The 27,872-nt window shown below is 55.4% G+C and overlaps 2 protein-coding genes across 3 annotated transcripts; both read right to left on the reverse strand.

Moving 5' to 3' along the window:
• Window positions 1–682: 682 nt before the first annotated feature.
• Window positions 683–4,223, reverse strand: LOC120688214 (zinc finger CCCH domain-containing protein 24). 2 transcript variants are annotated; one of them, XM_039970408.1, is made up of 3 exons: window positions 3,882–4,223; window positions 2,899–3,526; window positions 683–2,793 (listed from the first exon to the last, which is right to left on the reverse strand). In XM_039970408.1, exons 2-3 carry the CDS (start codon window positions 3,501–3,503, stop codon window positions 1,254–1,256), a joined length of 2,145 nt encoding a protein of 714 aa, XP_039826342.1. In that variant the 5' UTR covers window positions 3,504–3,526; window positions 3,882–4,223; the 3' UTR covers window positions 683–1,253. The 2 variants fall into 2 exon arrangements, with proteins under 2 accessions (XP_039826342.1, XP_039826341.1); XM_039970407.1 differs by having other exon boundaries at window positions 683–3,526; window positions 3,882–4,222.
• A 3,758-nt stretch (window positions 4,224–7,981) lies between these two features.
• Window positions 7,982–27,664, reverse strand: LOC120689768 (protein yippee-like At3g08990). Its single transcript, XM_039972167.1, has 5 exons — window positions 27,430–27,664; window positions 27,269–27,312; window positions 26,978–27,086; window positions 26,840–26,895; window positions 7,982–8,278 (listed from the first exon to the last, which is right to left on the reverse strand). The coding sequence occupies exons 1-5, from the start codon at window positions 27,541–27,543 to the stop codon at window positions 8,254–8,256; spliced, it is 348 nt and encodes a 115-aa protein (XP_039828101.1). The 5' UTR covers window positions 27,544–27,664; the 3' UTR covers window positions 7,982–8,253.
• Window positions 27,665–27,872: the final 208 nt, after the last annotated feature.

Raw genomic sequence — 27,872 nt, forward strand, 5'->3', positions numbered from 1 at the left:
CGGCAGCATCTTTGCCAGTTGCAACTTTGGAACAACCGGAGGAATTTGTCTTGACAATTTTCAGGCGAAAGCACTTCACTGTAGGCTTCCGGATTCTAAAAAAAAAAGAAAAGATATGATGTGGCTTTGCAGATAAAGGGAACAGGGAGATCGGCATGTTCTTGTGTCAAGTGGGTCGTTAGTGGTCTCATGCGGACTTGAAACTGGGGAACTATTCTCTTTCACGAAAGAAAGCTTAGGATGGTAGAAAAAACTAGCATGGCTTTTCTAGAAGATTAGAACCATGTGTTTTTCTGACTGTCTGCTATGCGCGCAGGCCTAAAGAAAACACAAGAATCCCTGCCGCTTATACGCGTCACCGGAGCACCGGTAGGAATTCGAATCACGATCTAGGTGGGGATAGACGAGGATAAGATTCCAATCTCGCAGCAGCAGATTAATATTCCGCGCATGACCTCGCTCTCACATTTGGCAAATCAAAATGCGCCATAAGAAACTGAACGCAGACAAGACCCACTAACCAAGCCATCTACCAGTCAAACGCACACGCGTGCACAGGCGATAAGGTGTGGTCTTTCTCATTGTGCTCAGCATCCACCAACCATTTGCAAAGCCTTAGAATTTCACCAAATACAGTGGCCAAATACAGGTGAATATAGCTCATATGATTGCGAATGGCGGGATAAAACAATAGCAGTAAGTTCAAAAACAATATTACATTATTGAAAATATCATCCAAGGGGATTATGCAGGCCTCAAGGTTTTAACCAAAACAAGGCTGCATGATAATCCACGACAATTTGTGAAGGGTGAAAAAAAACCCTTTTAACTTGACAGGACTACTATAGAATCCCAAGTACACCATCAGTACATCAAGTATCAATATCATAATAATGAACAAAATAAACACCACTAGGGAAAGGAAAGAATTCTGATTCGGCGAACAAGTCTTCTTTTCTTAACAGGGTTAATTAACAAAATAGAGAACTTCTGATTGATGAACTGATGCTGCCGGGGTGCGATTCTACCTGGGTTGGACTTGGAACAACCCCAACCAAGAAACTTCATTCTTTAACCTACTGGAACCTCAATAATGTATATGATTTACCTCCAAAATTAAAGAAAAACCAATCTCTGAATCACCACCTTCAGCTATCCATCTTTGTTGAATACCTCAATTGACGGGAAAAAAATACTTCGAAATCATTAGACAAGAATATATTATCCTCACACCTTCCAGGCTCATTGCAGGCCTATGTTGCTAGACTACCAATCTGCTGATCAAGCTGCATCTGCTCAAGCAATGCTCCTATAACCGCAGCTTGGTCATGTCCATCAAGCTGTGTGCTCAGACCAGAACCTTCACCATTGTTCATGCCGGGAGGCATTAGCGGTGAGGGTCCAACAGAGTTAATGGATTCAGCCGTGGTAACTTGCTTCTCTGGTGGAGATTCTTTAACCAGTGTATGTACCCAAGAGAGATCAGGGTCATCACCACCAAACCTCAGCTCAAAGGACGATGAGCGGCGGAGCTTACCCAATTCTTCACCATTTACACCCCAATCTGGTGTCCCTGAAGGAGACCCCCACTTGGACCATGATGAGCTTAGAGGGGAGCCAACAAGAGCTGATGCTCGTGCTGCACTAGGCCCAAGGTCACGAGAACTGAGACTCCTCATTGTCTGCTGCTGCTGTTTCTCACGCTGAGCAAGAGCAGCAGCTAGGTGGGAGTTCATTGGGGAACCAGATTCGACACACCGTGGAGACATCCGGCCAGGGGAGGATATCCCAAGTGATGCTTGCAACAGGGATGAGTGTGAAGGCAACTGCTGGTTGTCCATAGCCTTTGGTGAATATACTCCAGTGTTGATTGGAGAAAGCAGTGCTTGCTGCTGCTGCTGGAACTGATTCAGGATAGCCGCCTTGTGAGAAGGTGAAAACATAGCACCCTGGTCAGCATTACTATACCTCGGGGATGAGACCATCTCGGCAGAGAAGAGATCATCCAGGTTTGACGGATTCAGGGACTTGGTTCGGGCAGAGTGGTTCCCTGTGGATGAACTGAGACGTGAATAGCACAGATCATTCATAAGCTGTGAATCAAGATCCTGCATCAGGGAGTAGTCATCGGCAGGCATATCCCTTGCACTAAGTGACGTTCGGAGCCTGCTTGACTGAAGGCTGCTGCCAGGAAGGTGTAATGTTGGAACATTTGGCTGCTGCCACCCCAATGAAGGGAGCATCCCATTGCCTGAAGGGGACATCGGTGGCGTAAACGGAGACATTACTGCTGAAACAGATGATGGGGAACCAGGCATCAAGCCCATAGCTGCAGCCATCTCCATTGCAGCTGTTGCTGAAGCCCTCGGGGATGGTACAGCAGATCCAGTGGATACATACAGTGGGCGGAGCTCATCAGTTGTGTGGGCAAAGAAACAGACACGCCGGTTACAGCTTGTACCATCCTTGCAAAGCCGTGTACGGTACTGTGCTGGATGGAGCCAGCACTCAAATACTCCATGAGCATACTCACACATGTCACCGCGCCGGCACACGCCTTTCCTGAAGTCTGGGCATGGCACACAACTGTAGTGGTACTTGCGGGGGTCCCGGCGCCGAGCATTCTCTCCTGGGTGGACAAAGGGGCACTCGGTCCAGTCATGTGAGTATGCCCGCGAACAAGGGCGGATCTTGAATGAGTACATGCGGAACTCATCAGAGGCATAGATGCTGTTCTTGATATCTGGAAGGGATGGATCCACTGGATATTCCTTCTTCTCCGATGTCGCAACCCTAGGCAGGTCAGCAAACTTTGCCGTCATCATCACAGCAGCAGATGGAGAGCGTGCATCCTCTGCAGTGGGGGATGAAACGGGTGATGAGATTGAGTTGGTGGACCTTGTCACCACCCGGAGCATGCCATGCTCAGGCTTCGGGCATCCAAGAAGATCTTGGAGGGCAAACTTGGCGTCAAACATCTTCGGCGGCACAGAGATCACATCAGCTGGACGGCGCCCAGAGTCATCCGTGGCATCAGCATCTGCCCCTGCACCGAGCAGCAGCTTGACGGCCTCAACCACCGTCCGTGAGCCACCAGAGGCGACGCAGTGGAGAGCAGTGGTGCCGTCGGTGCCGGAGCGGCGGTTGACGTCGACGGATGGGAGAGAAACCAGCAGGCGGAGCGCAGCGAGGCTCCCGTAGGTGGCGGCAACCATCAGCGGGGTGCGATGCTCCAGAACCTTCCGGCGGCCATACCAGAGGCCGGCCTCATCGGCAGCGGCCGGCGGGGCGCGCTCCAGCGCGCGGCGCAGCCCCTCCGCGTCATCGTCAGCGGCGAGCTCCAGCAGGCCGGCGAAGGCGTCATCCGTGTCGACGGTGAGATGCCTCGCCATCTCGGCGACAGCGGCCGCCGCCGTGGCATTCTTCCTGGGCGTGCCGGCCGCCACCGCGCCGCCGTCGATTCCTGCCGCAGGGGACGCAGAGATCGGCATGCTGTTCATCATCAGGGCTCCTCGGATCGGAAGAACTAAAGAGACGACGAGAAACAGAACAACACGAAACCAGTCCAGAAATTAGTAAAGCAAGTCATCAGTCATCACTAATAAAGCAAGAAATAGACAAAAAAATCCCACCAAATCGGAAGCAACATACTAAAGAGACGCTGCAAAAATGGAAGGAAGAAAGCCCACAAGCACAAATCCAGTATGAAAAAAAAAACACCTGAAATCTCGCCCCAAAAAAATATCCAATCTTCAGCTAGATCAGGATCCCTCACCAAGCTCACGCTCTCTGCCGGCCAGCAAAAGGCAAGTAAATACTACTCCCCAGCTGCCCCGCGCAGCAGATCGGAGCGAGAAAGTGGAAAGTCCAGGGACGCCTACCTGTTGCGAGTCACAGCAGCGCGTGATGCGGCGAACCATCTCAGCACCGAACCGCCCCGAAGATCTCCGGAATCCCCATGCGGAGCAGGGCCCAAAACGGGAAGGCGCGCAAGATCGAGAGGAAAGCGGCGAGCTTGCGGCCGAGTCGCCCGGGAGGAGGCAAAGATAGGGCCGATCTATCTATCCGGTTCGCGATTGTTGGGGAGGGAGAGGGAGAGGAGACGAAGAAGCTGCTGGGGTGTGTGTGTGTGAGAGACGAGGGAGGAGAGAGAGAGATGTGCTTGCTGTAAAAAAAGGGGAAAGTGAGGAGAGAGAAACGGAGGAGAGGGGGAAATGGGGGTTCTCGCCTTCTCGGCTTCTTGGCACTTGGCAGCTGTCCCCCACTCTCTCTCTCTCTGCTTATCTATCTGCAGCGAAAATTAAGTAATTAACCGGTGGTAATTAAGCGGGACGGAAACTGTCAAGCCAATAAAAAAATGGTTAAGCGAGTGGTGTAGTGCGCACAGATTTAAATTCCTTCTATTCGCTGAAGTTTGGTACAGAAGAACAATTCCATGTGCCTATTTTAAGCGGCTGGGTACAACCTTTGATTTTCTGACGATTTGGATAGGTGCTTTTATTATGTAGCGATAAACCTTCTCGTTGATAAGGCATTTGATTTTGTTAGGGGACACAAGGAGGCAATATTTTTCATAAAAAAAGATGCAATATTGGAAGTTAGGCAGGCTACACTAAAATGCTAACAAAGTTGCTAAAAGACAATGGTGGTCCATTTGCGTATCTTTTGTCTTGCAAGACATACGTGACAAGTTAGGCACATCACTTGGATGTGTCTAATGTGCAAAGCATGTGTCATGTTAGGACAAATTAATGACATGTATAGTACTTATTTTTAGCATCGGTTTAATCAATTTGTAGAGAATGAGAGTAGTTGTCTAAGAACCTAATTAAATCTAGAACTACCGGGAACACATCATTGGTGATTTTTTTATGGGAGTTTTGGCAGTATGGATATATGCTCTATCTCCAAACACTATTGCACAGGTATCATATATTGGAGCAATATATATACCTCACGTCCTTGCCATCAGAATATCGAACCGTCAACTCTATTTAATCAAGTCTCACAGGAGTTGAATGTGTTCATTTTTTACCAAGTCTTGGAAGAGTTAAACTACTGCTATCTTTTTACCAGGTCTCACAATTGTCGAACTAACTGATCCATGTATCTAAATTCCTGATAAAAATCCTAAGCTGCAAAAGGGAGACCTAGCTATCTGCAACCTCTAAACTGACTATTACTGATAACTTACTGTACTACCAAATGCTAGCCTGTTCCGGAGCCAATGCAAGCCCCTGTTCGCTACTCAACCCAAGCTAGCCAGCCTATGATGAGTCATGAAGCCCTCACACATAACCAAACCATATCGAAAGAATTTCGAGTACGCTAGTACCAAGTTAGCTGAACCTACCGTACACGCGCATTTTTATATCACAAAAGCACAACAAACACCAAGCCAAGAAACTTCTCCAAAGCTCCTTTTTCTCTTCCATATACGTCAAACAAAAGACCATCTCCCATCCCTCATCTATAGTATAGTTTGTGAGTGGGGGAAAAGATTACTGCTGCTGATGTTGAATAAAATTAAAAAAAGTTACTGTGCTTGGCTTATATTTTCTGGCCCCTGAAAATGAGACGATGTAACGAACGACCGCGACCGGCCGGGCCCCCGTCCTCGCACGCCCACGAGTCCACGAGCGCACGAGCGCATGGTTCGGTCAGGATGATGCGGCGGCCTCCGACCCAAACCCGCGCTGCCGCGGGCAGGCAGGCGCCAGGCGGAATGGATCAGGATCGACGCGGCCGCCGAGCCCCGCTAACGTCGGCGGCCGCGCTCTTTCCATCCCGTCCCGTCCCGTCCCGTCGCCACGCACCACGCGCCGGTCGACCACCGCCACCGCCGCGGCGCCACCGCCCCGATAACGAACCCAACCACCGACGTCAGCTCGCGCAGTACCGGTACCCGAGTGCGCGTCCCTTTCCGCGCTTCTCGAAATTTCCGACGCTCACGTCAGCGTCCGCTTGTCCTCGCCCCCCGACCCGCGGCGCAGCTTCTGCCCGTCGGGCGGGGCCCTGCCGCTGCCGGACCGTGACCCCCGCGGCGCGGGCGGGCGCCGGCACGGGGCCGAGGCGAACCCCCGTCTGTGTCCGTGCCCGTGCGGGGCCGTGGCTTTCGCCGCCAGGGTAGGCACCGGGTTCGTTCGCCGGCCCGTGCCGGGCGCCGGGCGCGGTCGCACGGACGCATGTTCGCAGGGCGCGCTGCGTGGTCCAGCCGTTGTCTTGGGCCCTGTTTTGTTTGGGGGCGTAGCACAGGTAATACACCAACAATTATGGGTACTAAATGAAATTAATTTACAAAACTAACTTCGGAACCCGACGCTACTTCGCGAGACGAATTTAATGAGATCTTTAATCACATGATTAAAGACTGATTACTGTAGCATTACTGTAGACAATCATCGATTAATCAATGCCATTAAATTCGTCGCGAAAAATTACATCCATCCATGAAAAAATTTTACAAATAAACTCCGTTTAGTATTCCATGCAAATAAAAAAAAAATCGTGCTATCAAGTAGCACAAAGAAACCAAACGTCGTTGGTTGGGGCGCGCCCGCGCCCGTGCGGTGAACTCCTGTGGGAAGACAGGCGCCCCGCGTGCCCGGCAGCGCCGCGCGCGGCCGGCCCGGCCCTGGTGGCTGCGGCTCCGGCCTCCGGGCGACGCGACCTGACTTCGGGTGTGTTTAGATCCTCAAATTCCTCTAAACTTTCCATTACATCGAAACATTAAATATAACAAATGACTCATGCATGGAGTACTAAATGTAGGTAAATAAAAAAAAATTAATTGTATAATTTTGATGTACGTTGCGAGACGGATCTTTTAAGCCTAGTTAGGTCATGGTAGGATAATATTTATCACAAACAAACGAAAAGATCTACAATGTGATCTAGTGTCCGATGTGACCTTTTCTACCCATTTTTTTCGATCTAAACACACCCTTTCACGGAAGAACCCCGGAGAAAACGCTCGACGACTGCGGCACGCAGCGGCGTGATTCTTCCTCGGGCTGGACCGTGACGCAAAGGGATGAGTACGCGGTAGCGTCGTGCCGTGCTCCACGAAAACCGGACCTCTGCCGGCGCTCAATTTCACCCACTTGATGGGCTCGATGGTGCCGCGACCGGTCCGGTCCTGGCACGATAGGACACGATGCGGGGTGGACAGTGACTGTGATCCAGTAGAGGAGCTGCCGTGTGTGGCAGGATCCGGCGTTCCGGCGAGTGCGCCGCCGCGTAAAGTAGTCAGAGGCCTCGGCCACGTTTAGACTTGGACGCGGCGCATCAGACCATCAGTGCCTCAGTGGCCTGTTCTAGAGGGTAAAACATTACTGATGCTCTGTTCAAGTGCACTCCGCTTCGATGGCTTTGATCTGGCTACTGGAAGGTCGCCGCTGCGACAGCCAGCCACCCTATTCGTGCACGATGTCGTGGCACACGGCAAGGCCGGCGGCCCACCGTGCTGCTGATCATGAGCATTGCAGAGCCCTGCAGGCCCTTTGCCGAGTCTTGTAGGGAGTTCAGACTTCAGATGCGAGAACTAGATCGAGGGACACCGTTTCATACCGAATAGTCCAAAATCTGCCCTAGGTGGTGGTGTCGTCGACATGTCCGGCGAGTTGGGCAAGGACGTGATGGTGCCCTCTGATGGCGACCTCAATGCCGCGCGTCGTGTCTGGTGAACGGATGGATGATGATGACCCTCCTGACCCCCAGCGCGGCCAGTGCATTGGGCTGGGCCGCTTCCAATGTGCGGGCCTGATGTTGTTGAGCTCTGAGTTTCCCTGTTTTTCTATGAACGGAGTTTAATTCCGGCATGTTCAGTCCCATTAGGCTGGCTGATTAACTCTGATTCATTTCCAAAAATTCTCACAGTAAGGCATGATTGTGTTTTGAGGACAGCACAGGTGGGGGAGAGAATCCCTACGCGAACTTTTGTTAAGAAAAAAGATGGTGTAAACTTTGTGCTCTTATCATCGAAATAAAACTACCAATCTTTTCATTGACATAGCTTATTTGGTTAATAGTTAATTGTTTTTGCATGGCACAACCACACACACATGCAGAAACAGCTGACAGTCTGTATATGAAGGCACACCCACCCCGTTGGCCCCTAAGTACAGCAGCACAGAGCTGAGTACACAAGCTTGATGATGAGCTTGTCGAATTGCAGCAGTTCATAGATACATACACCATTCGCGCCTTAGTCGATCCACATCACTGAGCATCTTTTGGGACCTGGCAATGGCTTCATTTAGGCCCCAGCAACTGATTTCTGCTTAAGCATAAATGTTATTGAAGTGAAATGGATGTAGTACCCTATGTGGTCAGTATTGTGAAACTCATGGTCAACTATTGGATATTCACTCTCTTTGGACCTAGTACACAATAGGCACGTAAAGTAGATGGACAAAACTACAAAAGACATATATATACATAGGTGTCGGGTACCATGATTAGGGGCACCCTAATCAGGAGACTAAATCACCCTTAAAATGCAAAACACGGCCCACGAAGGCCTACAGCCTCCCTCCGATCCAAAGGAAAGGAAAGGACTCAAAGAAGCCCAATCCAGGGCCCAAAAACACAGTGCAGCCCATCCAAACCCCCACAAACCTGCGGGACAATATCCGCTTCGCTCAAGGGCTCCCCGCCGAGACCCTCGACAGGCGCCCCGCGTCTCCGGCCCGCTCGAGGGTAGCGAGCCTATCGTCGAGCGAGCGGGTCGACTCCGCCTCGCTCGAGGCCACCCCTCGAAAGAAAGGACAAAACAGCCATCCGTCCACCTGCCCGCCGTACGAAGGTATTAAATGCCCACGACTCCGCCGCGGCGCCTGGGCCAGATGGCGTCAAGCCACCACTCCGCACAGTGGTAATGACCAGGGTCTTCTCCACCAACTCCGGTCACTGCACAGCCATCCCTGGCGCTGTGGCTCCACTGTGGGAACCTGCGATACACTGTGCGAACATGCACGGCACTGCTCCAGCTACTATGCTGCCAACTTCTTGTACTTCCTTCGTACTTTCCTCGCGGCAGGACCCTCGGACGGTATGGGCGCGACCCTCGGGCGCGGCCCGAACCTTGACCCGATCAAGACCACCGCCCGCAGGACCCTCGGAACGCCGCCACGCCAAGTGCAGGGGACGGTACCCTCTACAGGAACCACCGTACCACCCGCTGGAGCTGCTAGGACGTCGGCATGATCTTCGCAAGGCCAAGGACGACTCCCAGGACAACCGCCACGCTCGGCGCCATGCTCTTCAGTGCCCCACAGTGTACTTTCTACAGTAGTTAGCCACTGCACGCCCCCGATTCGGGGAAGAACAACGACTTCTCCCCCTCCCGTACATGTATACCGCCCCTCCTTGTGTCTATAAAAGGGGGAGGCGGTCTCTGTCTTCTCCATCTGGGCTATTCTCCACACTTAGCACAACTCACAAGAGGACACACGCTCTCCTGAGCCCCGATATTGGCACTCGCCTCAATCAACTTCTCCACTAGCAGAGACTTGGGAGCTTCCCTTCCTCTCTCACCTCGCTTGTATCCCCTACTACAGGCACCCCCGGTGCAAGATAGTACAGTGCACTCGCACACCCTTTGCTGGACGTACGGCCCCGCGGCCGGAACCAGGATAAATCCGTGCGTTTCTGTGTTACCTCTTGCATCAACCATCCAGGGTGAGGGATCACGCAGCACTTCACTAGTTGGAGCCGGGCCCCCGGGCCAGGACACCGACAGTTGGCACGCCAGGTAGGGGGACGTGCTGCGTGACATTTTGTCTTCGTTCTCTTTTTGTTTCCTGGATGGCAGACGAGCCACGCCCACTCTCGGCTGGCACAGTGCTTCGGTTCGGGAGCCTCGACTTCGTCGCAACCGGCAGCGATTACGACATGGAGCTTCTCCCGGCGCACCTCAGCGCAGGAGGCGGTCGGGCCAGCACGCGCGACAAGCACGCATGGAGCGGCGCAGGGCGGCACGCCTCAGCTCCTTCGCCACATCCCCTGGAGCCGTCAGCGCCGGCACCACCGCCAAGCACAGCCCCGGAGCCTCCCAAGAGGGACGTGACTGTGCCATCGCCCTTTCCCTTCGGGATGCGCACCACTGCTGTGAACTACGCTTCGTCGGTCAGCACCAACATGAGCATGTATGAGGAGCTGCCGGGTCACCACCTCTTCGCGATCCGCAACCTCATCGCGTCCTCTCCTGACGATTCCTATCCCGAGACGGCGGGCTCGATCGCCGACGACATCAACTTCTTCATGGACAACTTTATGGCCGAGGAGGCCATAGACTACTCCGGGGTCCGTGACCTCGACGCTTTCCGGTCGTTCCAGCTCGCGGCGGCATACTGCCTCACCTACTCCGAAGACTCTAGCGAGGGGGATTACGATCCCACTCGGGAGTGCTTCATGGTCGAGCTGGCGGACGGAGCCGTCGAGGAAGCGTCAAGCGACAACGGGAATCGCAGGGAGCCCCTACCTGCAAACCAAGTGGTGGCACCCCCACCAGCGAACCAGGTGGTGGCACCCCCTCCGAACCCCGCCGCTTCGTCAAGCTCGATGGCGCAGCGGGCGCAGCTGGCGCAACTCACGAAGCTTGAGAAGAAGCTCGAAGAAGAGCATCGGCAGACACGACTGCTGCGTACCACGCTTGAGCAGGAGCGCACCGCGCGCGGTGCGCGAGCTCAGGCGGCGGGACGCGTCGGTCGGGATCGGATCCTGGCCGATGACAACTTTAACAAACCGCTGGAACTGAAAAGGGCCAGCCAAAAGCTCGTCGCTGCGGCTTACCTGCTTCAGGCCATGCCGGAGACCTCTACGACCGAGGGACGCAACATGCGCAACAAGGCGAAGGTGCTCATCGAGCAGGCTGCAGTGCAGCAAGCTGAGAGCTCTGCGTCTCGCATGCGCTCGGCGGCTTCGAAGGATGGAGGAGCAGCGCACCAGGGCCACGAGGCCTCGGTGCACACTCCCCCGGGAGACAAAGGCAAAGCTGCCGCGGCGGACGACGTGAGAGCACCCTCGGTGCACGACCTAATCAAGAGGACTCCTGCGAAGGAGCGCCTCCACGACACATGCGGGCACGCCGGTGACGGAGATGCCTGCAACATCATCAACGGGAGGATGTACACCCCACGACGGGGTGGCCGCTTCGATCCCGAGCACGACAGAGGACTGTCATCGGAGCCTCCGGGCACCCGCGTGTTTAGTCGGGAGATTCGCACCGCTCCCTCCCCCCCCCACGCTTTCGACATCCCACCACTCTCATCAAGTACTCGAGCGAGATCGATCCCGCGGCCTGGCTCAACGACTACCGCCTGGCATGCCAGCTGGGCGGTGCGACGGATGACGCCGTGATCATCCGCAACCTTCCTCTTCACCTTGCTGACGCCACACGAACGTGGCTCGAGCATCTGCCCGCGGATCAGATCCACGACTGGGCCGACCTAGTCAAGATCTTCTTGGGTAACTTCCAGGGCACTTACGTGCGCCCTGGAAACTACTGGGACCTCAAAGGGTGTCGACAGAAACCCAACGAGTCCCTACGCGACTACGTGCAGTGCTTCTCCAAGCAATGCACCGAGCTCCCCAGCATCACCCACGTCAAGGTCATCAATGCCTTCCTCGAAGGCACGACGTGCAGGAACCTAGTGCACGAGCTTGCGCGAAGCCGTCCTGCCAACACCAACGAGTTGTTCGACACCGCCAGCAACTACGCCGCCGGTGAGGAGGCAGTTGGTGCCATCTTTGACAGCAAGGCAAACAAGCATAAGGAAGATGCGCCCGCAGAGGGCAGCAGCGGCAAGACCAAGGCCCCCGCCAAGAGACAAAAGTGGGGGAAGAAAGGGAATAAGCCGGCCCCACCGAACCAGCGCGGACAAGGGCAGGCAGAGGACTCCGACAAGGCCTTCGTCGCCGCCCTGGACCGTAAAGGTCCTCGAGGCCCCCCTCGAGGCGGTGGCGGCCTGTTCGACGACATGCTCAAGAAGCCGTGCCCTTACCACAAGGGCTCGGTCAATCACACCCTCGAGCAGTGCGAGATGTTCCGGAAGTACTACAACCACATCGCGAACTGCGACGAGGACAAGAAGAAGGACACCGGCGACAAGGGTGGAGATGGCGAGTTCCCCTCGGTGGAGAACGCTTTTTTCATCTTCGAAGGGCCGACGGCGAACCTGACCTCTCGGCAGCGCAAGCGCGAGCACCGACAAGTCTATTCCATCACCAAGGCCACGCCATCCTACCTTGACTGGTCGGAGGACACCATCTCCTTCGGCCGTGAGGACCACCCCCACCACATCCCGAACCCGGGACAGTATCCACTCATTGTGGATCCCATCATCGGCAACACCCGCTTCTCCAAGGTGCTCGTGGACGGAGGCAGCAGCCTCAACATCATGTACGCCCACACCTTGGAGCTCAAGGGGATCGGACTGGACAAGCTCCGCCCCAGCAAGTCGCCGTTTCACAGCGTTGCACCGGGGAAGCGAGTCCAACCCCTCGGCCAGATCGACCTGCCCGTCTGCTTCGGCACGGCGGCCAACTTCCTTAAGGAAGTGCTCACCTTCGAGGTGGTGGGGTTATGGGGAGCCTACCATGCCATCCTTGGGCGTCTCTGCTACGCCAAGTTCATGGAGATCCCCAACTACACCTACCTCAAGATGAAGATGCCGGGCCCGAAAGGGCGTCGTCACCGTCGGCTCCTCGTTCGAGCACGCCTACGAGTGCGACGTCGAGTGCGTCGAGCACGCCGAGGCTCTGGCACTCGACGAAGCCCTCGCCGCGCAGCTACAAGGAATGGCTGAGGAGGCCATGGACTCCAAGCAGCGGCATGCGGGCGCCTTCGAGCCTGCCGAGGGAACCAAGGACGTCCGCCTCAACCCGAAGACCCCCGACGGCAAGACGCTGAAGATCAGCGCCACCCTCGACAGCAAATAGGAAGTGGTGCTCGTCGACTTCCTCCACGCCAACACTGACATCTTCGCGTGGAGCCCCTCGGATATGCCTGGCATCCCGAGGGAGGTCGCCGAGCACTCCCTTGATATCCTGCCGAACTCCAAGCTGGTCAAGCAACGCTTGCGGCGCTTCGACGGGCTCAAGCGGCGCACGATCGGCGAGGAGGTGCACAATCTTTTGGAGGCCGGATTCATCAAGGAGGTATTCCATCCTGAGTGGCTTGCTAACCCTGTCTTAGTTAAGAAAAATAGTGGGAAGTGGAAGATGTGTGTAGATTATACTAGTTTAAATAAGGCATGTCCTAAAGTTCCCTTTTCTTTGCACGAATTGATCAAATCGTTGATTCAACTGTGGGATGTGAACTTTTATCCTTTCTCGATGCGTATTCCGGTTACCACCAAATCAAGATGAAAGAGTCCGACCAGCTCGCGACTTCTTTTATCACCCCTTTCGGCATGTACTGCTACGTCACGATACTCCATGTGTTTAAAGACCATATAGGGCGAACCGTAGATGCATATGTCGACGACATCGTTGTGAAATCCAGGAAGGCAGACGACCTGGTAGCCGATCTTAGGATCGCGTTCGATTGCCTCAGGGCAAAGGGGGTGAAACTCAATCCCGAGAAGTGCGTGTTTGGAGTCCCTCGAGGCATGCTCTTGGGCTTCATCGTCTCCCAGCGGGGCATTGAACCCAACCCTGAGAAAGTCTCGGCCATCATTCGGATGGGACCGATCCGAGACCTGAAGGGGGTACAGAGGGTCATGGGATGCCTGGCGTCCCTTAGCCGATTCATCTCGCGCCTCGACGAGAAAGGCTTGCCCCTGTATCGACTCCTGAGGAAGTCCGAATGCTTTTCGTGGACCCCCGAGGCCCTGGAGGCCCTCGACAAACTTAAGGCATCACTCACAAGTGCCCCAATCCTGACGCCGCCCGTGGACGACGAGCCCCTCTACCTATATGTGGCAGCCAAGACTCATGTCGTCAGCGCGGCTATCATTGTGGAATGACAAGAGGAGGGACACGCTCTGCCTGTCCAGAGGCCGGTGTACTTCATCAGTGAAGTGCAATCTGAAACCAAGACACAGTATCCACAGATCCAGAAACTGATCTATGCAGTGATCCTGACTCGGCGCATGCTGCGCCACTACTTCGAGGCCTACCCCGTCACCGTGGTCTCATCCTTCCCCCTCAAGGAAATAGTCCACAACCGGGAGGTCACGGGTAGGATAGCCAAGTGGTCAGTGGAGCTGATGGGAGAGACCCTCACCTATGCACCTCGCAAGGCGGTCAAATCCCAGATCTTGGCAGACTTCATAGCCGAGTGGACCGACACTCAGCTGCCCCCACCCCAGATTCAAGCGGAATGCTGGCTCATGCATGTACTTCGACGGGTCGGTGATGAAGACCGGCACAGGTGCGGGCCTACTTTTTGTCTCACCCCTCGGAGAGCACATGCGCTACGTGATGCGTTTGCACTTCCCGGCGTCCAACAACATGGCAGAGTACGAGGCCCTTCTCAGTGGTTTGCGCATCGCCATCGAACTCGGAATCTAGCGTCTCGACGTCCGGGGAGACTCCCAGCTCATCATCGACCAGGTGATGAAGGAGGCAAGCTGCCACGACGAGAAGATGGAGGCGTACTGCAATGCTGTATGTTGCCTCGAGGACAAGTTCAACGGGCTCGAGCTCAATCATACCGCGCGCAAGTACAGCGAGGAAGCGGACCAACTAGCCAAGATCGCGTTCGGGCGGACCACCGTTCGCCTGAACGTCTTTGCCCGTAACCTCGCTGAGCCGTCTGTTGACTTCAAGAATCCTGCGGAAGCCGTCGGAGTGGCACCTTGACCCTCAGGGGCTGCGATCGCGGAGCCATCACCCCTCGGTGGACTAGCCCGAGGCCATGGACGCTGACTTCAAGACCTCCTCGGTGGACGAGGCGAAAGCAATGGAGATCGACGAGGCCCCGCCTCCGCGAGATTGGCGTACCCAGTACCTCGACTAGATGATCTGAGGGGTCTTACCCTCGGACCGCGCCCAGGCACGGCGCATCGCCAGGCGGGCTAAGTCTTTCATCTTGATCGATGATGAATTGTACAAGCGCAGTCCCTCGGGCGTTCTGCAACGATGCATCCCCATACCCGAGGGCAAGGAGCTGATCCGTGACATCCACGCTGGTATTTGCGATCACCATGCCGCGCCACGCACCCTCATAGGTAACGCGTTTCGGCAAGGCTTTTACTGGCCCACCGCAATCGCCGACGCCAACGACGTCGTGCAAACCTACGAAGGCTGCCAGTTCTACGCCCGGAAGACGCACCTCCCGGCCCACGATTTGCAGACCATCCCCATCACATGGCCGTTCGCCGTGTGTGGACTGGACCTCATTGGCCCGCTGCAGAAGGCGCCCGGGAGCTTTACCCACTTGCTGGTGGCGATCGACAAGTTCTCCAAGTGGATCGAGGCTCGACCCATCGGCAAGATCAAGTCTGAGCAAGCTGTGCTGTTCTTCACCGACATAATCTTCAGATTCTGGGTCCCGAATTCGATCATCACCGACAATGGCACCTAGTTCACGGGCAAGAAATTCTTGGCGTTCTGCGACAACTACCACATACGCGTGGATTGGTCGGCTGTGGCGCACCCACAGACGAATGACCAGGTGGAGCGTGCCAATGGCATGATCCTACAAGGCCTCAAGCCGAGAATCTTCAACAAGCTGAACAAGTTCGACTGAAGGTGGCTCACAGAGATACCCTCGGTTATCTGTAGCCTGAGGATGACCCCAAGTAGAGCCACGGGCTTCACTCCATTCTTCCTCGTCTACGGTGCCGAGGCCATCCTCCCTACTGACTTGGAGTACGGATCGCCAAGGCTCAAGGCTTATCAAGAGCAGCAGAACCAGCAAGCCCGCGAGGACTCGCTGGACCAAGTAGACGAGGCTCGAGACGTGGTGCTCCTACACTCTGCACGTTACCAGCATTCCTTGCAAAGGTACCAAGTGCAGAGAGTTCGACGCCGAGACCTCAACAAATAGGACTTGGTGCTAAGGCTTCGACAGGACAATAGAGGACGCCACAAGCTTTCGCCACCATGGGAAGGCCCGTACATCATCGCTGAGGTGCTCAAGCCCGGCACGTACAAGCTGGTGAATGAGAATGGCGAAGTCTTCACCAATGCTTGTAACATACAGCAGCTACGTCGCTTCTATCCTTAGAATTTCAAGCTATTTGTACATCGCTTGTACTCGTATTTAAAATTTCCCGAAGAAATAAAGAGTATGCTTTACTTATTTATTTTTGGAAACTTTCTGAACCCTCGGGGGCTCGGACGCGCACGAACACTGAGGTACGCCTGGCTTTACACTCAGCAAAGCCAAGCCTCCCTTGGGGGCTACTACGGGGGGAACCACCGAACGTCCCCAAAAATCGCCTATGTTTTTTCGAAAAATTTCTGTATCTAAGTTTCTCGTATACTTAGAAAGGTAGACGCAAGGCACAAATGACTAAGGAATGGGATCGACCGAGCCGCAGGACCGCCTACGCCTCTGGGATACGGTATCCACACTCACCTCCCTATGCCTAAGCCGTTTGTGAGCGCAAACTTTCTCGCCGAAACTTATCTAAGACGCATACGAGAATACGGAAGTAAAGTAGAAAAAAACGAGGGTTCGAACGCACAAGGCCTCGATCGGCCACACTGTCGATATACAATAACCAGTTTTCTCGCTCAGAAACAGCTACGATAAAATGCTAACTTATTTACATGGGCTCCGAGGCCTAGACTCCCTACAGGTTGCCATCCCCCCTCTGCGGATCTTCAATGGCATCAAACTCGGCTATCGGGGGGATGTCAGCTTTGAGCTTCCTGGCGAAAGCGGCGGTGAACTCCTCGACGGCGGCGTCGGCGTCGTTCATGATGGCTGACGTGGTATCCGCACTGGCGTCGGATGGGACGACGTACCCCGATGACAAAAATGGGAGGTCCATGTTGTAGTGCGTCGAGGCCACGGCGAGAGCCCGTTGGACGCCGAGGCGGAAGGTGCTCTTGGTACGCTCGGCGACTCGATCGCCCAACGCTCGTAGGCGGCTGGCCACCGAGCTACCTGACAGGGCACCCTCCCCCTCGAGCTCCTGGCACACTGCCACGGCGGCCTGCTCGAGCTCTGCGTACTCGTCCTGCGCCGCCGTGAGCGCGGTGTTGATAGCCTCCTTCGCCGCGGTCTCGTCCGCCACCGCTTTCTTCAGCTCTGAGCAAGGAAACAAAGATAAGCCTCAAGCAAATCGAGAGTCGACTTAAGCAAAACCTCATACATTCACCTGTGATGTCTCCTTGCGCCTTCTCCAGCCGAGCCAGCGTGGCGTTCGCCTGCTCCTGGAGGGTGGACAAGGAGGCCTCCTTCTCCTTGATCTCGGCCTCTGCGCTCCGAGCAGCCGCCTCTTGCTTCGCAATGGAGGCATCCCTCTCTGCAAGGGTCGCGGAGAGCGTGGCGGCGGTCGCCTTCTCGCGTTGGAGCTCGGCCTCCTTGCTTTGGAGCTCGGCCTCCTTCTGCTCGAGCACCACTCTAGCTCGCTGCAGCTCGGCAATCTGCACCTCGGCCTCCTGGGCTTTCTGCTCCGCCGCGGCCCTCTGGGCATCGCGCTCGTCGACAGTCTGCGCCAGCTCCTCCTCTAGCGCACGCTGGCGCGCCCCAGGTCAGTCACCAGGGTGTTGGCATCGATCATCCGGAGCACCAACTTGGCGTTATACTGCCCAAGCCAATGCACCTGGGAGTACAACTGCGTCAGCTCGGCGCTCTTGTTTCGCGAGATGTACCTCAGATGCTGCAGGTGGGAGAGCGTGAGTGAAGCACACAAAAACAAGACCGAACACGAGCAATAACAAAGGGAAAGGCACATACCTTGCTGATCTGGAAGTCCGTCGTCCTATGGAGCTGCAAGGCGCGGTCGAGGTTGCCCTTAATCTGAGAGCCGACCTCGTACTGCGCCTTTCAGGCCGCTTGCTCCTCCCGCTCATTGCGGAGAAACTCCAAGGGGACCCCGGACTGGATGATCGCCCCATGATGGGGCCCCTCGGACGTCCCCGCACTGAGTACCTCCTAGGAGGCTGACATGAACTCGGCAATCCAGTCGGCGGCATTGGCCGCAGCAGTAGGGTCGATGTCCCTCGAATCCCCGAACTCGTCGCTGCTCAGCGGCAGCTCCACCACCAGCTCCACATTCCCCGGCGCTGTGTGCGCCATCGCCGCTGCGACAGCACCCTCATCCCCGGCCCTCGCAGGCTCCGGGAAGCGGGACTCCTCCACCACCAGCGCCCCTGGCGCCGACTCCTCCTCCGTGACACCCTCGACCCCAGCCCTCGGAGGCTCGGGGGTGGGGGTCTCCTCTCTTTGGCTGGCGGGGCGCTCCTGCGCGCCGCCGTCAGCTCCTCCTCTTGTTTCCGGATGGGCGGTGCTATCCGCTCCGCCTCCGCCGGCTCCAACGCCCAGTTGGGCGGCACTCTCCGCGCCACCCCTGCCGGCTTCCCTCTCGGCGTCGGCCCGGGTGGCCGCCGCGGCCTCGCCCTGACCAGCATCGCCACCGCCCTCCTGTGCTCGGGCCAGCTGGGATTCCAGGGTCTCCCGAGCCACCGCCTCTCGGAGCTTTGTGGCCTCCGTCAATATGTCCACTACGGGCATGGGCTGCGGCGCCGTGTGCGGCGTCGCGAACGCCCCGGTCTTAAGGGCCTTGATCGGTGTGAGGCGGGTCGCACTCTTAGTAGAGGCCCTGCAGTCTGGCAGTCGGGGAAGAAATGTTGAAGTCAGCGGAATTGGGGGGTTGAGCAAAAACAAAAACAAAGTTGAGATCGCTTACTCCGATCAGCTGCTCATGCTGCGCTTGCCCGTGCTGCTCCTCTGGGCCCGCGGTACGGTGACGCCTCCCGTTGACTGGCCCGAGGGCGCCACCCTCGGGTCGGCCTGGCGCCTCGAGGCCGTCTGCGCGGGCATCTCCGCACTCGTCGTGGACCCTTCGCCGCGCGTCGACACCGCGGGCGCGGGTGTCCTCCTACCCATCGCCGGCGGGGGCGACCTCTGCCCCATCACGGGCGTGGACGATCTCCTGCCAGCTGCCGACGTGGGCGACCCTCGTCCCGCCGCTGGCGTGGGCGACCTCCGCTATGTCCTCGCAGGGTACGGCTCCACTAGGGATCCCGGCGTGAGCGTCGCCTCGCCCAGCGTCACCGACGAGCCCTCGATTAACCGGCGGGGAACCCGCGCCCATCACGGCCTCGTCGTCATCTGACTCCGAGAAGTTGAGCATGACGTCCGAGGAGTCCTCCGCCTCGGTGGACTCGGGCGTGGCGGGCCGCGGAGCTCCCTCCGCATCTGCAATCTTGCACTCCTTTTCGTGCCTCTCCTTCCTCTCCCTCTTCCTGGTGGCGGCGTCCCTCGCCGCATCCTTCCTCCTCTTCACTGCCTCGTCGCGCAGGCGGTTGGCTTCGCGTTCCTCCGGGATCGGGGGCTTTGAGACATAGCCCTTGTGACTCACTCCCTGCAAACGCGGTCAAGTCAGGAGCAAGGATCGGGGAAGAGACAGCACAAAATCGACAACGAATTGAAACTTAAAACTCTCCACAGAAATGTACCCCGCCTCGAGGCGCATCTTGACCTTCCAGAGATCATCTGGGTTGTCGGAGAACTCCGCCACTGCACTCTTTGTCCTCCGGGTAGTGACGTTGTGGGGGAGCAGCACGTTCGACGTCCTCGAGCCCTCGTACGAGGCCTCGAGGGTGAGCTTGAAGTCGGCAGCTTCCTCTCCATGAGAGGGATCACCCTCTGCCGGTGAAAGTTCGCAATGACGGTCGCCGCCGTCAGCTCCTTCCTCGCCAAACACTGCAGCGCGTTGCTGAGGACCTCGAGCTTGGCCTGCTTGCTCTAGGGCAACACCCCCAGCCCCACTTCTCCGGCCTCACCCGGAGCACCTTGTTGGTGGACGTCGGAAGCCGCCCGCCGTCGTTGCGCAGGTAAAACCACCCCCGGGTCCACCTGGCGTTGTTGGTGGTCATCCTGCTGGGGATGTATAGGTTCGACCTGTTCGTGCCCACATGGAGCATAAGGCCGCCGGCGCGAGCGTACCTCTTCGGCTGGCCCCGCGCGTTCTTGATGTAGAGCTCGCCGCGGAACAGATGGATCCACAGATCTCAGTGCGCTTCGATCCCCAGGTAACCCTCGCAGAGGGCGATGAAGACCGCCGCCTGCGAGATGGAGTTGGGGCCGAAGTTGTGCAACTCCACTCTGTAGTAGTTGCACATCGCCCGCATGAATCTGCCAACAGAGACGCCGAATCCCCGCTCGTGGAGCCGCACAAGGCTCACGATGTAGCCGTCGGGGGGATTCGGCTCGGTCTCCTCCGGCCGCGGGGGGATCCACACCGGCCGCTCCGAGTTTGTGTTCAACGACAAGAGCCTGTCGTTGACCAACTGCTCCAAGACCGTCGCGGTGGCGGTGGACTTCCCCCACTTACGGCTCCTCGGTCCTGGACATAACTCCAAGTCGGGAGGAGAACACGAGAGGCTAGCTCGAGCAAACGCTAAGGTGCGCTCTCGCTCTCTCCTTCTTCTTCCTCCTCTCGCTCTCAGCTCTGGGCTCTGGATGCAGGGGAGGCGGAGAAGGCAGGGGAGGCGAAGGCAAGATGGCCAGGTGAGCCCGAACGATCCCCCTTCCCCGCTTTTATCCATCAAGACGGGCGGATTTACTGCCGCACGCCGAATCCACCGCATTAAATGTGAAAGATTTTGCTGTTACTGACAGCTGGGCCCCACGACCGCGGAGTCCCCCATGCGTGCACCCAGCAATAATTACGGCGCAGTAACCGACGGGCGCAGCGGACTGTAGCACCATCCCATCCGCCAGCCGCCGCCCACACCTCTCCGTCTACCCAAGGCAGCAGCCTGAAAAGGCTCGCCCGCACAGCCTGCGCGAACTAGGACACGTCGCCCACGACTAGCGGGAGACCCGCGCGCATGACCGGTGACTCCGCGCCTTTTAGCGAACCGTTACGGAATATTCCCTCCGGGGATTCCTTACCGTCGAAGGAAATCAATTCCGAGGCCTTACTGATCAGGGGTTCGAAGCCTGGCCCATCAAGGATTCGATAGGCGCCCCAGATCACCAGAGTCAGGTACTGCACGGATGAGCCGTACAAGCTATCCTCGAACACGGAGTTCGAGACATCCTACACAGAGTTCAAGGCCAGTCGAGGGTGCCTAGCAGGGGGGATCCCATCGAGGGAGAGCACCGAGCCCTCGGACCCTATCGAATGGGTCCGAGCCCCGCCTAGTGAACCTTTACGAGCACTTTATGTGACGTGTCCACGGACCACAAGCCGACCCTTACCGAATGGGGCACGGACGTCTACTTGAACCACCCAATAGCAGCTCACTGAAGCAGCCATAGCTCGCGGCCCGGGCATGGGTAACATGGTGCGCTTCACCCCTCCTCCCTGCGGAAGGGAGACGAGGGTCGTAATAAAAGTCGAGGGTCCCCTGAACGCCTTCACGCAGACCAGGGCTCGGGGGCTCCTTGCACGTCACGGTTCAGGCCGCACCCATGAATGAATCAGCCACCGTCGATTGTGGAACCCCCCCCCCCCCACACTTAATGCGCGCCTGCCAGATGGTTCAACAGAATCATGGGTCGCTGCGCCAGCATGGAAAATGCCGAGGCCGGCTGAAAGGAATGCCGAAGCCGGCTGAAAAGACGCTGGATGGCCACCCCAGTTAATCAACCATGCAGGGCGACGCATACAGCCCTTGGACGAGTGCAAGCGCTCCTCCAAAGCCTCGGGGGCTACACCCGTGGGTGCGCTAACGCACCCCCACGGAGAAATCTCACACATTCGGGGATCGAAATCCTTTTCAGACCAGCTCAAACGCCCCCATCGGCACATTGGCGACGCCCCCAGCGGCAACGCCATGGTGCTCGAGGCTACTATGATCTGCATAGACAACTCGGAGTGGCCTCCTCACTGGTTCTCCAACGACGAACCTCGCCATCGGGTCAATCTCCTCCAACAACGCTCTCCGGAACACCATCGCGCCCCCGCCGGACAAACCAAGATCTCCGCGGTCAACGCCCGAGTCACGCCCTCGAGGGGTCAAGCCTCTGCAGGGCTGATGCTCATCCCTACAAAGGCTCGGGGCTACTGTTGGGTACCATGATTATGGGCACCCTAACCAGGGGACTAAATCACCCTTAAAACGCAAAACACGGCCCACGAAGGCCTACAGCCTCCCTCCGATCCAAAGGAAAGAAAAGGACTCAAAGAAGCCCAATCCAGGGCTCAAAAACACAGTGCTTCCCATCCAAACCCCCACGAACCCGCGGGGCAATATCCGCTTCGCTCGAGGGCTCCCCGCCGAGACCCTCGACAGGCGCCCCGCGTCTCCGCCTCGCTCGAGGGTAGCGAGTGTAACACCCCAGTGTTAATCGCGATGCTAATCATGTGCTTAACCCGCTAATTATGGGCTTAAGCTCATCGTTAGTATTAATCGAGTTCGCGCGGTAAACATCGTTTTAGCCATGTTCGACCCCATTTTTCTCTCTGATCCGAGCTTCAAATCAACTTTCGCCCAAAAGCAAAGTTGTAGATCTTCTCTTCCTCTACAACTTTTATTTTGGTCAAATTGCATGTTCCCATATGAAAATTTGAGTTTTGGGCACTCCAGAAGTGAATCTGTTTTGCCCAAAACCCGGAGGTTCCGGGTTTGTAAACCGGAAGTTCCGGTTTTGTAAACTGGAAGTTCCGGTTTTGCGCCCCAAAACCCGGAGGTTCCGGTTTTGGAAACCGGAAGTTTCGGTTTTGCTCTGTTCGGCGCCCATACCGGCGACTGTGTCGCCAGCGACGCCACGCATCGCCGCGCCGACGTCCGCACCGCTGCTTAAGCTCTCCACGACGTTGCACTGGCCAATTCCATTTTAGCTTCGTCGTTCTCCTTCCTCGCGCCGCGAGCGGAGCCAAGCAAACCCTAGCGCCGCCACTCACTGCACCAGCCATCCCGTCGTCGTCTCGCCTCCATTCTTCGAGCCCGAGCCCTCCCCGATCCACTCCACCTCACCCCGCACCTCCACCGCCCCATCCCGAGCTCGGCCGAGCCCTATCCCGGCTGAATCGGCCCCTTCTCCGTTGGCTCGCCGCCGTCGTCCACCATCGCCGGCCGCCCTCCTCCACGACCCCGCCTCTCCGACCATCCCCAACCCCGATTCGACCCACCCTGAGGTAGCTCTTTACCTCCTCGAGCTGTTCCCCCACTTCCCCCTCACCACCAGCGACCGAGCTCGCCGGAATCCGGCCGGCCAACGCTGCCGTGCGCCCTCCCCTGTTCTGTCCCCTGTTTTTGCCCCCAAATCCAGAAGTTCCGGGTTTGGAACCCGAAAGTTCCGGGTTTCCAGTTAAACTCCAGTTTCAGTTTTGTGTGCTGATCTCCCAAAGTTCATAGAAATTCGTAGAAAAATCCTAAAAAGGCAAAACTAGTTCCTATAGCTCCGTAATTTTATGCTCTATCTGTTAGAACTTTGAGATGGGTAGTTCACACCCTTTTGATAGGTGGTTTTTCTTAGGCTTGTTCAATCGCCACTGAGGTTTAGAACACTTATTATCTACCTCAGAATTGAGCTTGAATTGAGCAAGGACAACTCCAGTCTTCTTTGATGGAGACACTTCAGGCTAAAGGGCATTAGAACCAAAGCCTGTACATCAGTTCTAAATCATTTCTGTCGTAACCCTAGTTGTGAGGTTGCTCCGTAGACGCTTTTGAAGTTTGGTCCATGCCTTTCATTGTGTGTAGTACATTGCATCATTTCATGAGTCTCATGCATGGCATATTCTTATTCGTATAGACGCTGAAACCGAAGTCGCCTATGAGCTGATTGCCGAGCCGGTCCAGGAGCCTTCCGCAGGAGAACCGCAGCCAGGAGAAGTCGTTGATCAAGCTCCCGAAGAAGTCATTAACCCTGCTGACCTGCAAGGCAAGCCCCGGAGCATAACCCCTACTTTCAGTATTCAATGTTGTTATTTAAGTATTGTGCATTAAGTTTTCTAGGAATTGAATGAAACCCTAGTATGCATGTCTCTCCCTAGGTACCTATGAGTCTCTACTAGTGTACATGTCGTTAGTACTGCAATGCTTAATCAGGATTCGGTAGAAGTCGAGTGATTCCTGTCACTCGCGAGATATAGGTCCTTGTTACTTATGAAAGGGTTGCTAAAGAATGAATCTTTGGGAAAGAAAGGAAAAATGGAGACCGGGCGGAGATAAATTTGGTTATGGATATGGAAGGTATGGAAAGTGAGTCTCCGCCTGTGTCGATTGAGGACCGTACTATTGTGGCACTACTGATCGAGGATTGAATAGTACTAACCACATGCCGGAAGTAGGAGGTAGTCGAAACCGGTAAGCTATGTACCGCTTTACAACGATACTTTGAATCCCTACCTGCTACGCTGGGCGTGGGAGTTGGCGGGTGTTGGATGGATGCCACCTTCGGGTTCTCTGGGAGTTCGCCGTGAGGGGCCCAACACTTGGGTTTTAGCAGGCGCGATTCAGATGTCGTGGTAACGATGGAAACAATTGATGCGTGTGGCCCGACGGGGTTTACATGTGTCGTGTTGGTTAGGTCTACCTTGTAAGGTTAAATCAAATCGATTCACCGTGACTCACAGATATGAGAACCTGGATCTCTCTGTCACATCGTAGTAAATGATGGAATTGGGAATGGACAGTTGAGAATATGAGATATGGCTGTGGTACTCTGAAAAGATAATGTGATCAACCATGCGTGCTCTAGATGTTCAGGCAAATCTAGTCGGTGTTGGTATAATAAACTTGAGCTAAAATACTGAAAGTAAGGATCCACTATTAGTAGCTTTTCAGCAAAACAACTCCAGAGCCAAACAACTTTGCATGTCTAGGAGTCGGCTAAGTATATACCATAGTCGGGTAAGACTTGCTGAGTATTAGTATACTCAGGGTTGTTGTTGTAACCCCTTTTAGCAGGTTGTGTCTCCGCTGACTTCGAGGAAGTCTCTGTGTCCTGGATTGGACAACCACTTCCTCCTGGGTGGACCGTCGAGTGGGCCCCGTCTTCCCCGTGAAGATCGGGCAGGTTGGCATCACATCGGTGGGCAGGATGTGGAGCTCACCTGGTATCGTCGTCGTGGTTATCGTATTGTATTCCGAACTCGGTTTTTAAACTTCCGATGTGTATTTAAACTCTGTCGTTTGTTTTCAAACCTTTTATGTAAAATTTGTGTTGTAAATTAATTTGAGGTTTTCTGTATGCTTGTATCACATGTGCTCGTCTTCGTACGGGTCTACTAGTGCAATTGTGATCCTGGAGTATAGTAGTTTAATCGGGATTTACCCGACAGTCTGTCAGATTACACCGTTTTAAGTGCACAGTAATGGAATTAAGTATTAAGATGATGGTTAGTGCACTTAAGCCGGTTTAATTTGGGCGGTGCTGCTACAGCGAGCCTATCCTCGAGCAAGCGGGTCGACTCCGCCTCGCCCGAGGCCACCCCTCGACAGAAAGGACAAAACAGCCATCCGTCCACCCGCCCGCCGTACGAAGGCATTAAATGCCCATGACTTTGCCGCGGCGCCCGGACCAAACGGCGTCAGGCCGCCACTCCGCACAGTGGTGATGACCAGGGTCTTCTCCACCAACTCCGGTCACTGCACATCCATCCCTGGCGCTGTGGCTCCACTGTGGGAACCTGCGATACATTGTGCAAACGTGCGCGGCACTGCTCCAGCCACTATGATGCCAACTCCTTATACTTCCCTCGTACTTTCCTCGCTGCAGGACCCTTGGACGGTATGGGCGCGACCCTCGGGCGCGGCCCGAACCTTGATCCGATCAAGACCACCGTCCACAGGACCCTCGGAACGCCGCCACGCCAAGTGCAGGGGACGGTACCCTTTACAGGAACCACCGTACCGCCCTCTGGAGCTGCCAGGACGTCGGCGTGATCTCCGCAAGGCCAAGGACGACTCCCAGGACAACCGCCACGCCCGGCGCCATGCTCTTCAGTGCCCCACAGTGTACTTTCTACAGTAGTTAGCCACTGCACGCCCCCGATTCGGGGAAGAACGACGACTTCTCCCCCCTCTCGTACATGTACACCGCCTCTCCTTGTGTTTATAAAAGGGGGTGGCGGTCTCTGTCTTCTCCATCTGGGCTATTCTCCACACTTAGCACAACTCACAAGAGCACACACACTCTCCTGAGCCCCGATATTAGCACTCGCCTCAATCAACTTCTCCACTAGCAGAAATTTGGGAGCTTTCCTCCCTCTCTCTCCTCGCTTGTATCCCCTACTACAGGCACCCCCGGTGCAAGATAGTACAGTGCACTCGCACACCCTTTGCTGGACGTACGGCCCCGCGGCCGGAACCAGGATAAATTCGTGCGTTCCTGTGTTACCTCTTGCATCAACCATCCAGAGTGAGGGATCATGCAACACTTCACTAGTTGGTGCCGGGCCCTCGGGTCAGAACACCGACAATAGGTGTAGCTTATCTTCTTTATCACTTAATCAAATGTGTGGTATATAGGATGCCTCTCTTGTATATACATGGTCGTCCTAACTCCTAACTAGACCTTTGCTTGGGGTTAAGCTAAACACATGAGCCCACCTGTTTGTATCAGGAGGAGTCGTCCTCGACCTATTCCATATCCCCCCTCGTTTGAAAGTGAGCATGTGCGTGTATTCGGAAAGGTGATTGAATATATGTACGCGAACATGGGGCGTTTATACTTTTTTTTTTTTGCAAAGAACAAGAGCACTAGTGCAAAAAGAAATAAACCATGAAAAAAAACAAGATATCTGATGATCACCTGGCCAGAATAAACTTCCCTTCCTTGTACTTCTGGGTCCTCTCAAACGCAACCTCCTAGAGTGAAAATGGAGGCATTATATTTTCAGAGATGCGTACGAGATTAATTAGAAAATTTTCGTCACAGAACAACTCTTACATATTTCCATCCAAGAATCACTCCGCAGCGGACACAAAAGATGTCAGAAACGGTATGCATCCCTGTGATCATCATACGATCTTCGTTTTCTCCAACGCTCACATTCACACTGGACGCAATATATAATCTCGAGTTATATATCCATTCAAATATATACAAGATAGATCATATCGAACCGAATACTGATCGATCAAACATCGAATGTAAATCCTAGAGCAAGCGGCCTGATGATGAAGTTAGCATATATAGATGGCTGAACAAATTAAAGTGAGGAAAGGGCAGGCCACTTACACCTTATCGAAGAGGTAAGCCTTCCCGTCCTTGCAGTAGAAATCCTGGACGTACAGATCGGAACCGAAACACCAAGTCCAATAGTCTGAGATCTCGTATATAGCTAGGAGCTCCTCCTGAGACGGGGCCAAAGAGTCGAAACGAGATGAGGCATGATGGACCTTGGAGATGATGTCGTCGGTGAGGGCTAGGTGCGTGTGGCAGTGCTTGCAGCGGTAGACGTTGCCGTGCGCGTCGTCGAGCTCGAGGATCGGCGTGCCCGTGCCGCACTCCATCGGGGCCACGAGGCCACTAGGAAGCTCTCTGGTCGGGAGAACTGGATCGGAGTCTAGGGGACGGAGTGGTTGGCAACCCCACGTCGACCGTGGACTTGGAGAGGCCGCGCGCCATCGTCACAGTAGAATTCCAGCAGCAAAAGACAGAAGAAAATATGCACGGGGTGCAGGTTTTGTTGGGTCAACCCAGCCACCCAGTGAACCCAAAAAACAAAAACGGTGCCGACTACCCTATAGAACCGACCAGTAATTTATTTTTTGGTTCAACTTTGGATTCCCTGGTGGGTAACTGGGTAACCCAAAATAATCTGGTGCAGGGACTCGCTCAG

The sequence above is a fragment of the Panicum virgatum genome, chromosome 9N, assembly GCF_016808335.1.
Source record: "Panicum virgatum strain AP13 chromosome 9N, P.virgatum_v5, whole genome shotgun sequence".
Taxonomy (NCBI): Eukaryota; Viridiplantae; Streptophyta; class Magnoliopsida; order Poales; family Poaceae; genus Panicum; species Panicum virgatum.

Bases quoted from the DNA above. Each gene is read 5' to 3' on its own strand.
- LOC120688214 (XM_039970407.1), bottom strand. From the start codon at position 3,503: ATGATGAACAGCATGCCGATCTCTGCGTCCCCTGCGGCAGGAATCGAC.
- LOC120689768 (XM_039972167.1), bottom strand. From the start codon at position 27,543: ATGGAGTGCGGCACGGGCACGCCGATCCTCGAGCTCGACGACGCGCAC. The intron at 27,313-27,429 runs GTCCATCATGCC...CTGTACGTCCAG, and splicing joins CCGACGACATCATCTCCAAG to GATTTCTACTGCAAGGACGG. The intron at 8,279-26,839 runs GTGATCATCAGA...ATGCTTAAGCAG, and splicing joins GGGAAGTTTATTCTGGCCAG to AAATCAGTTGCTGGGGCCTA.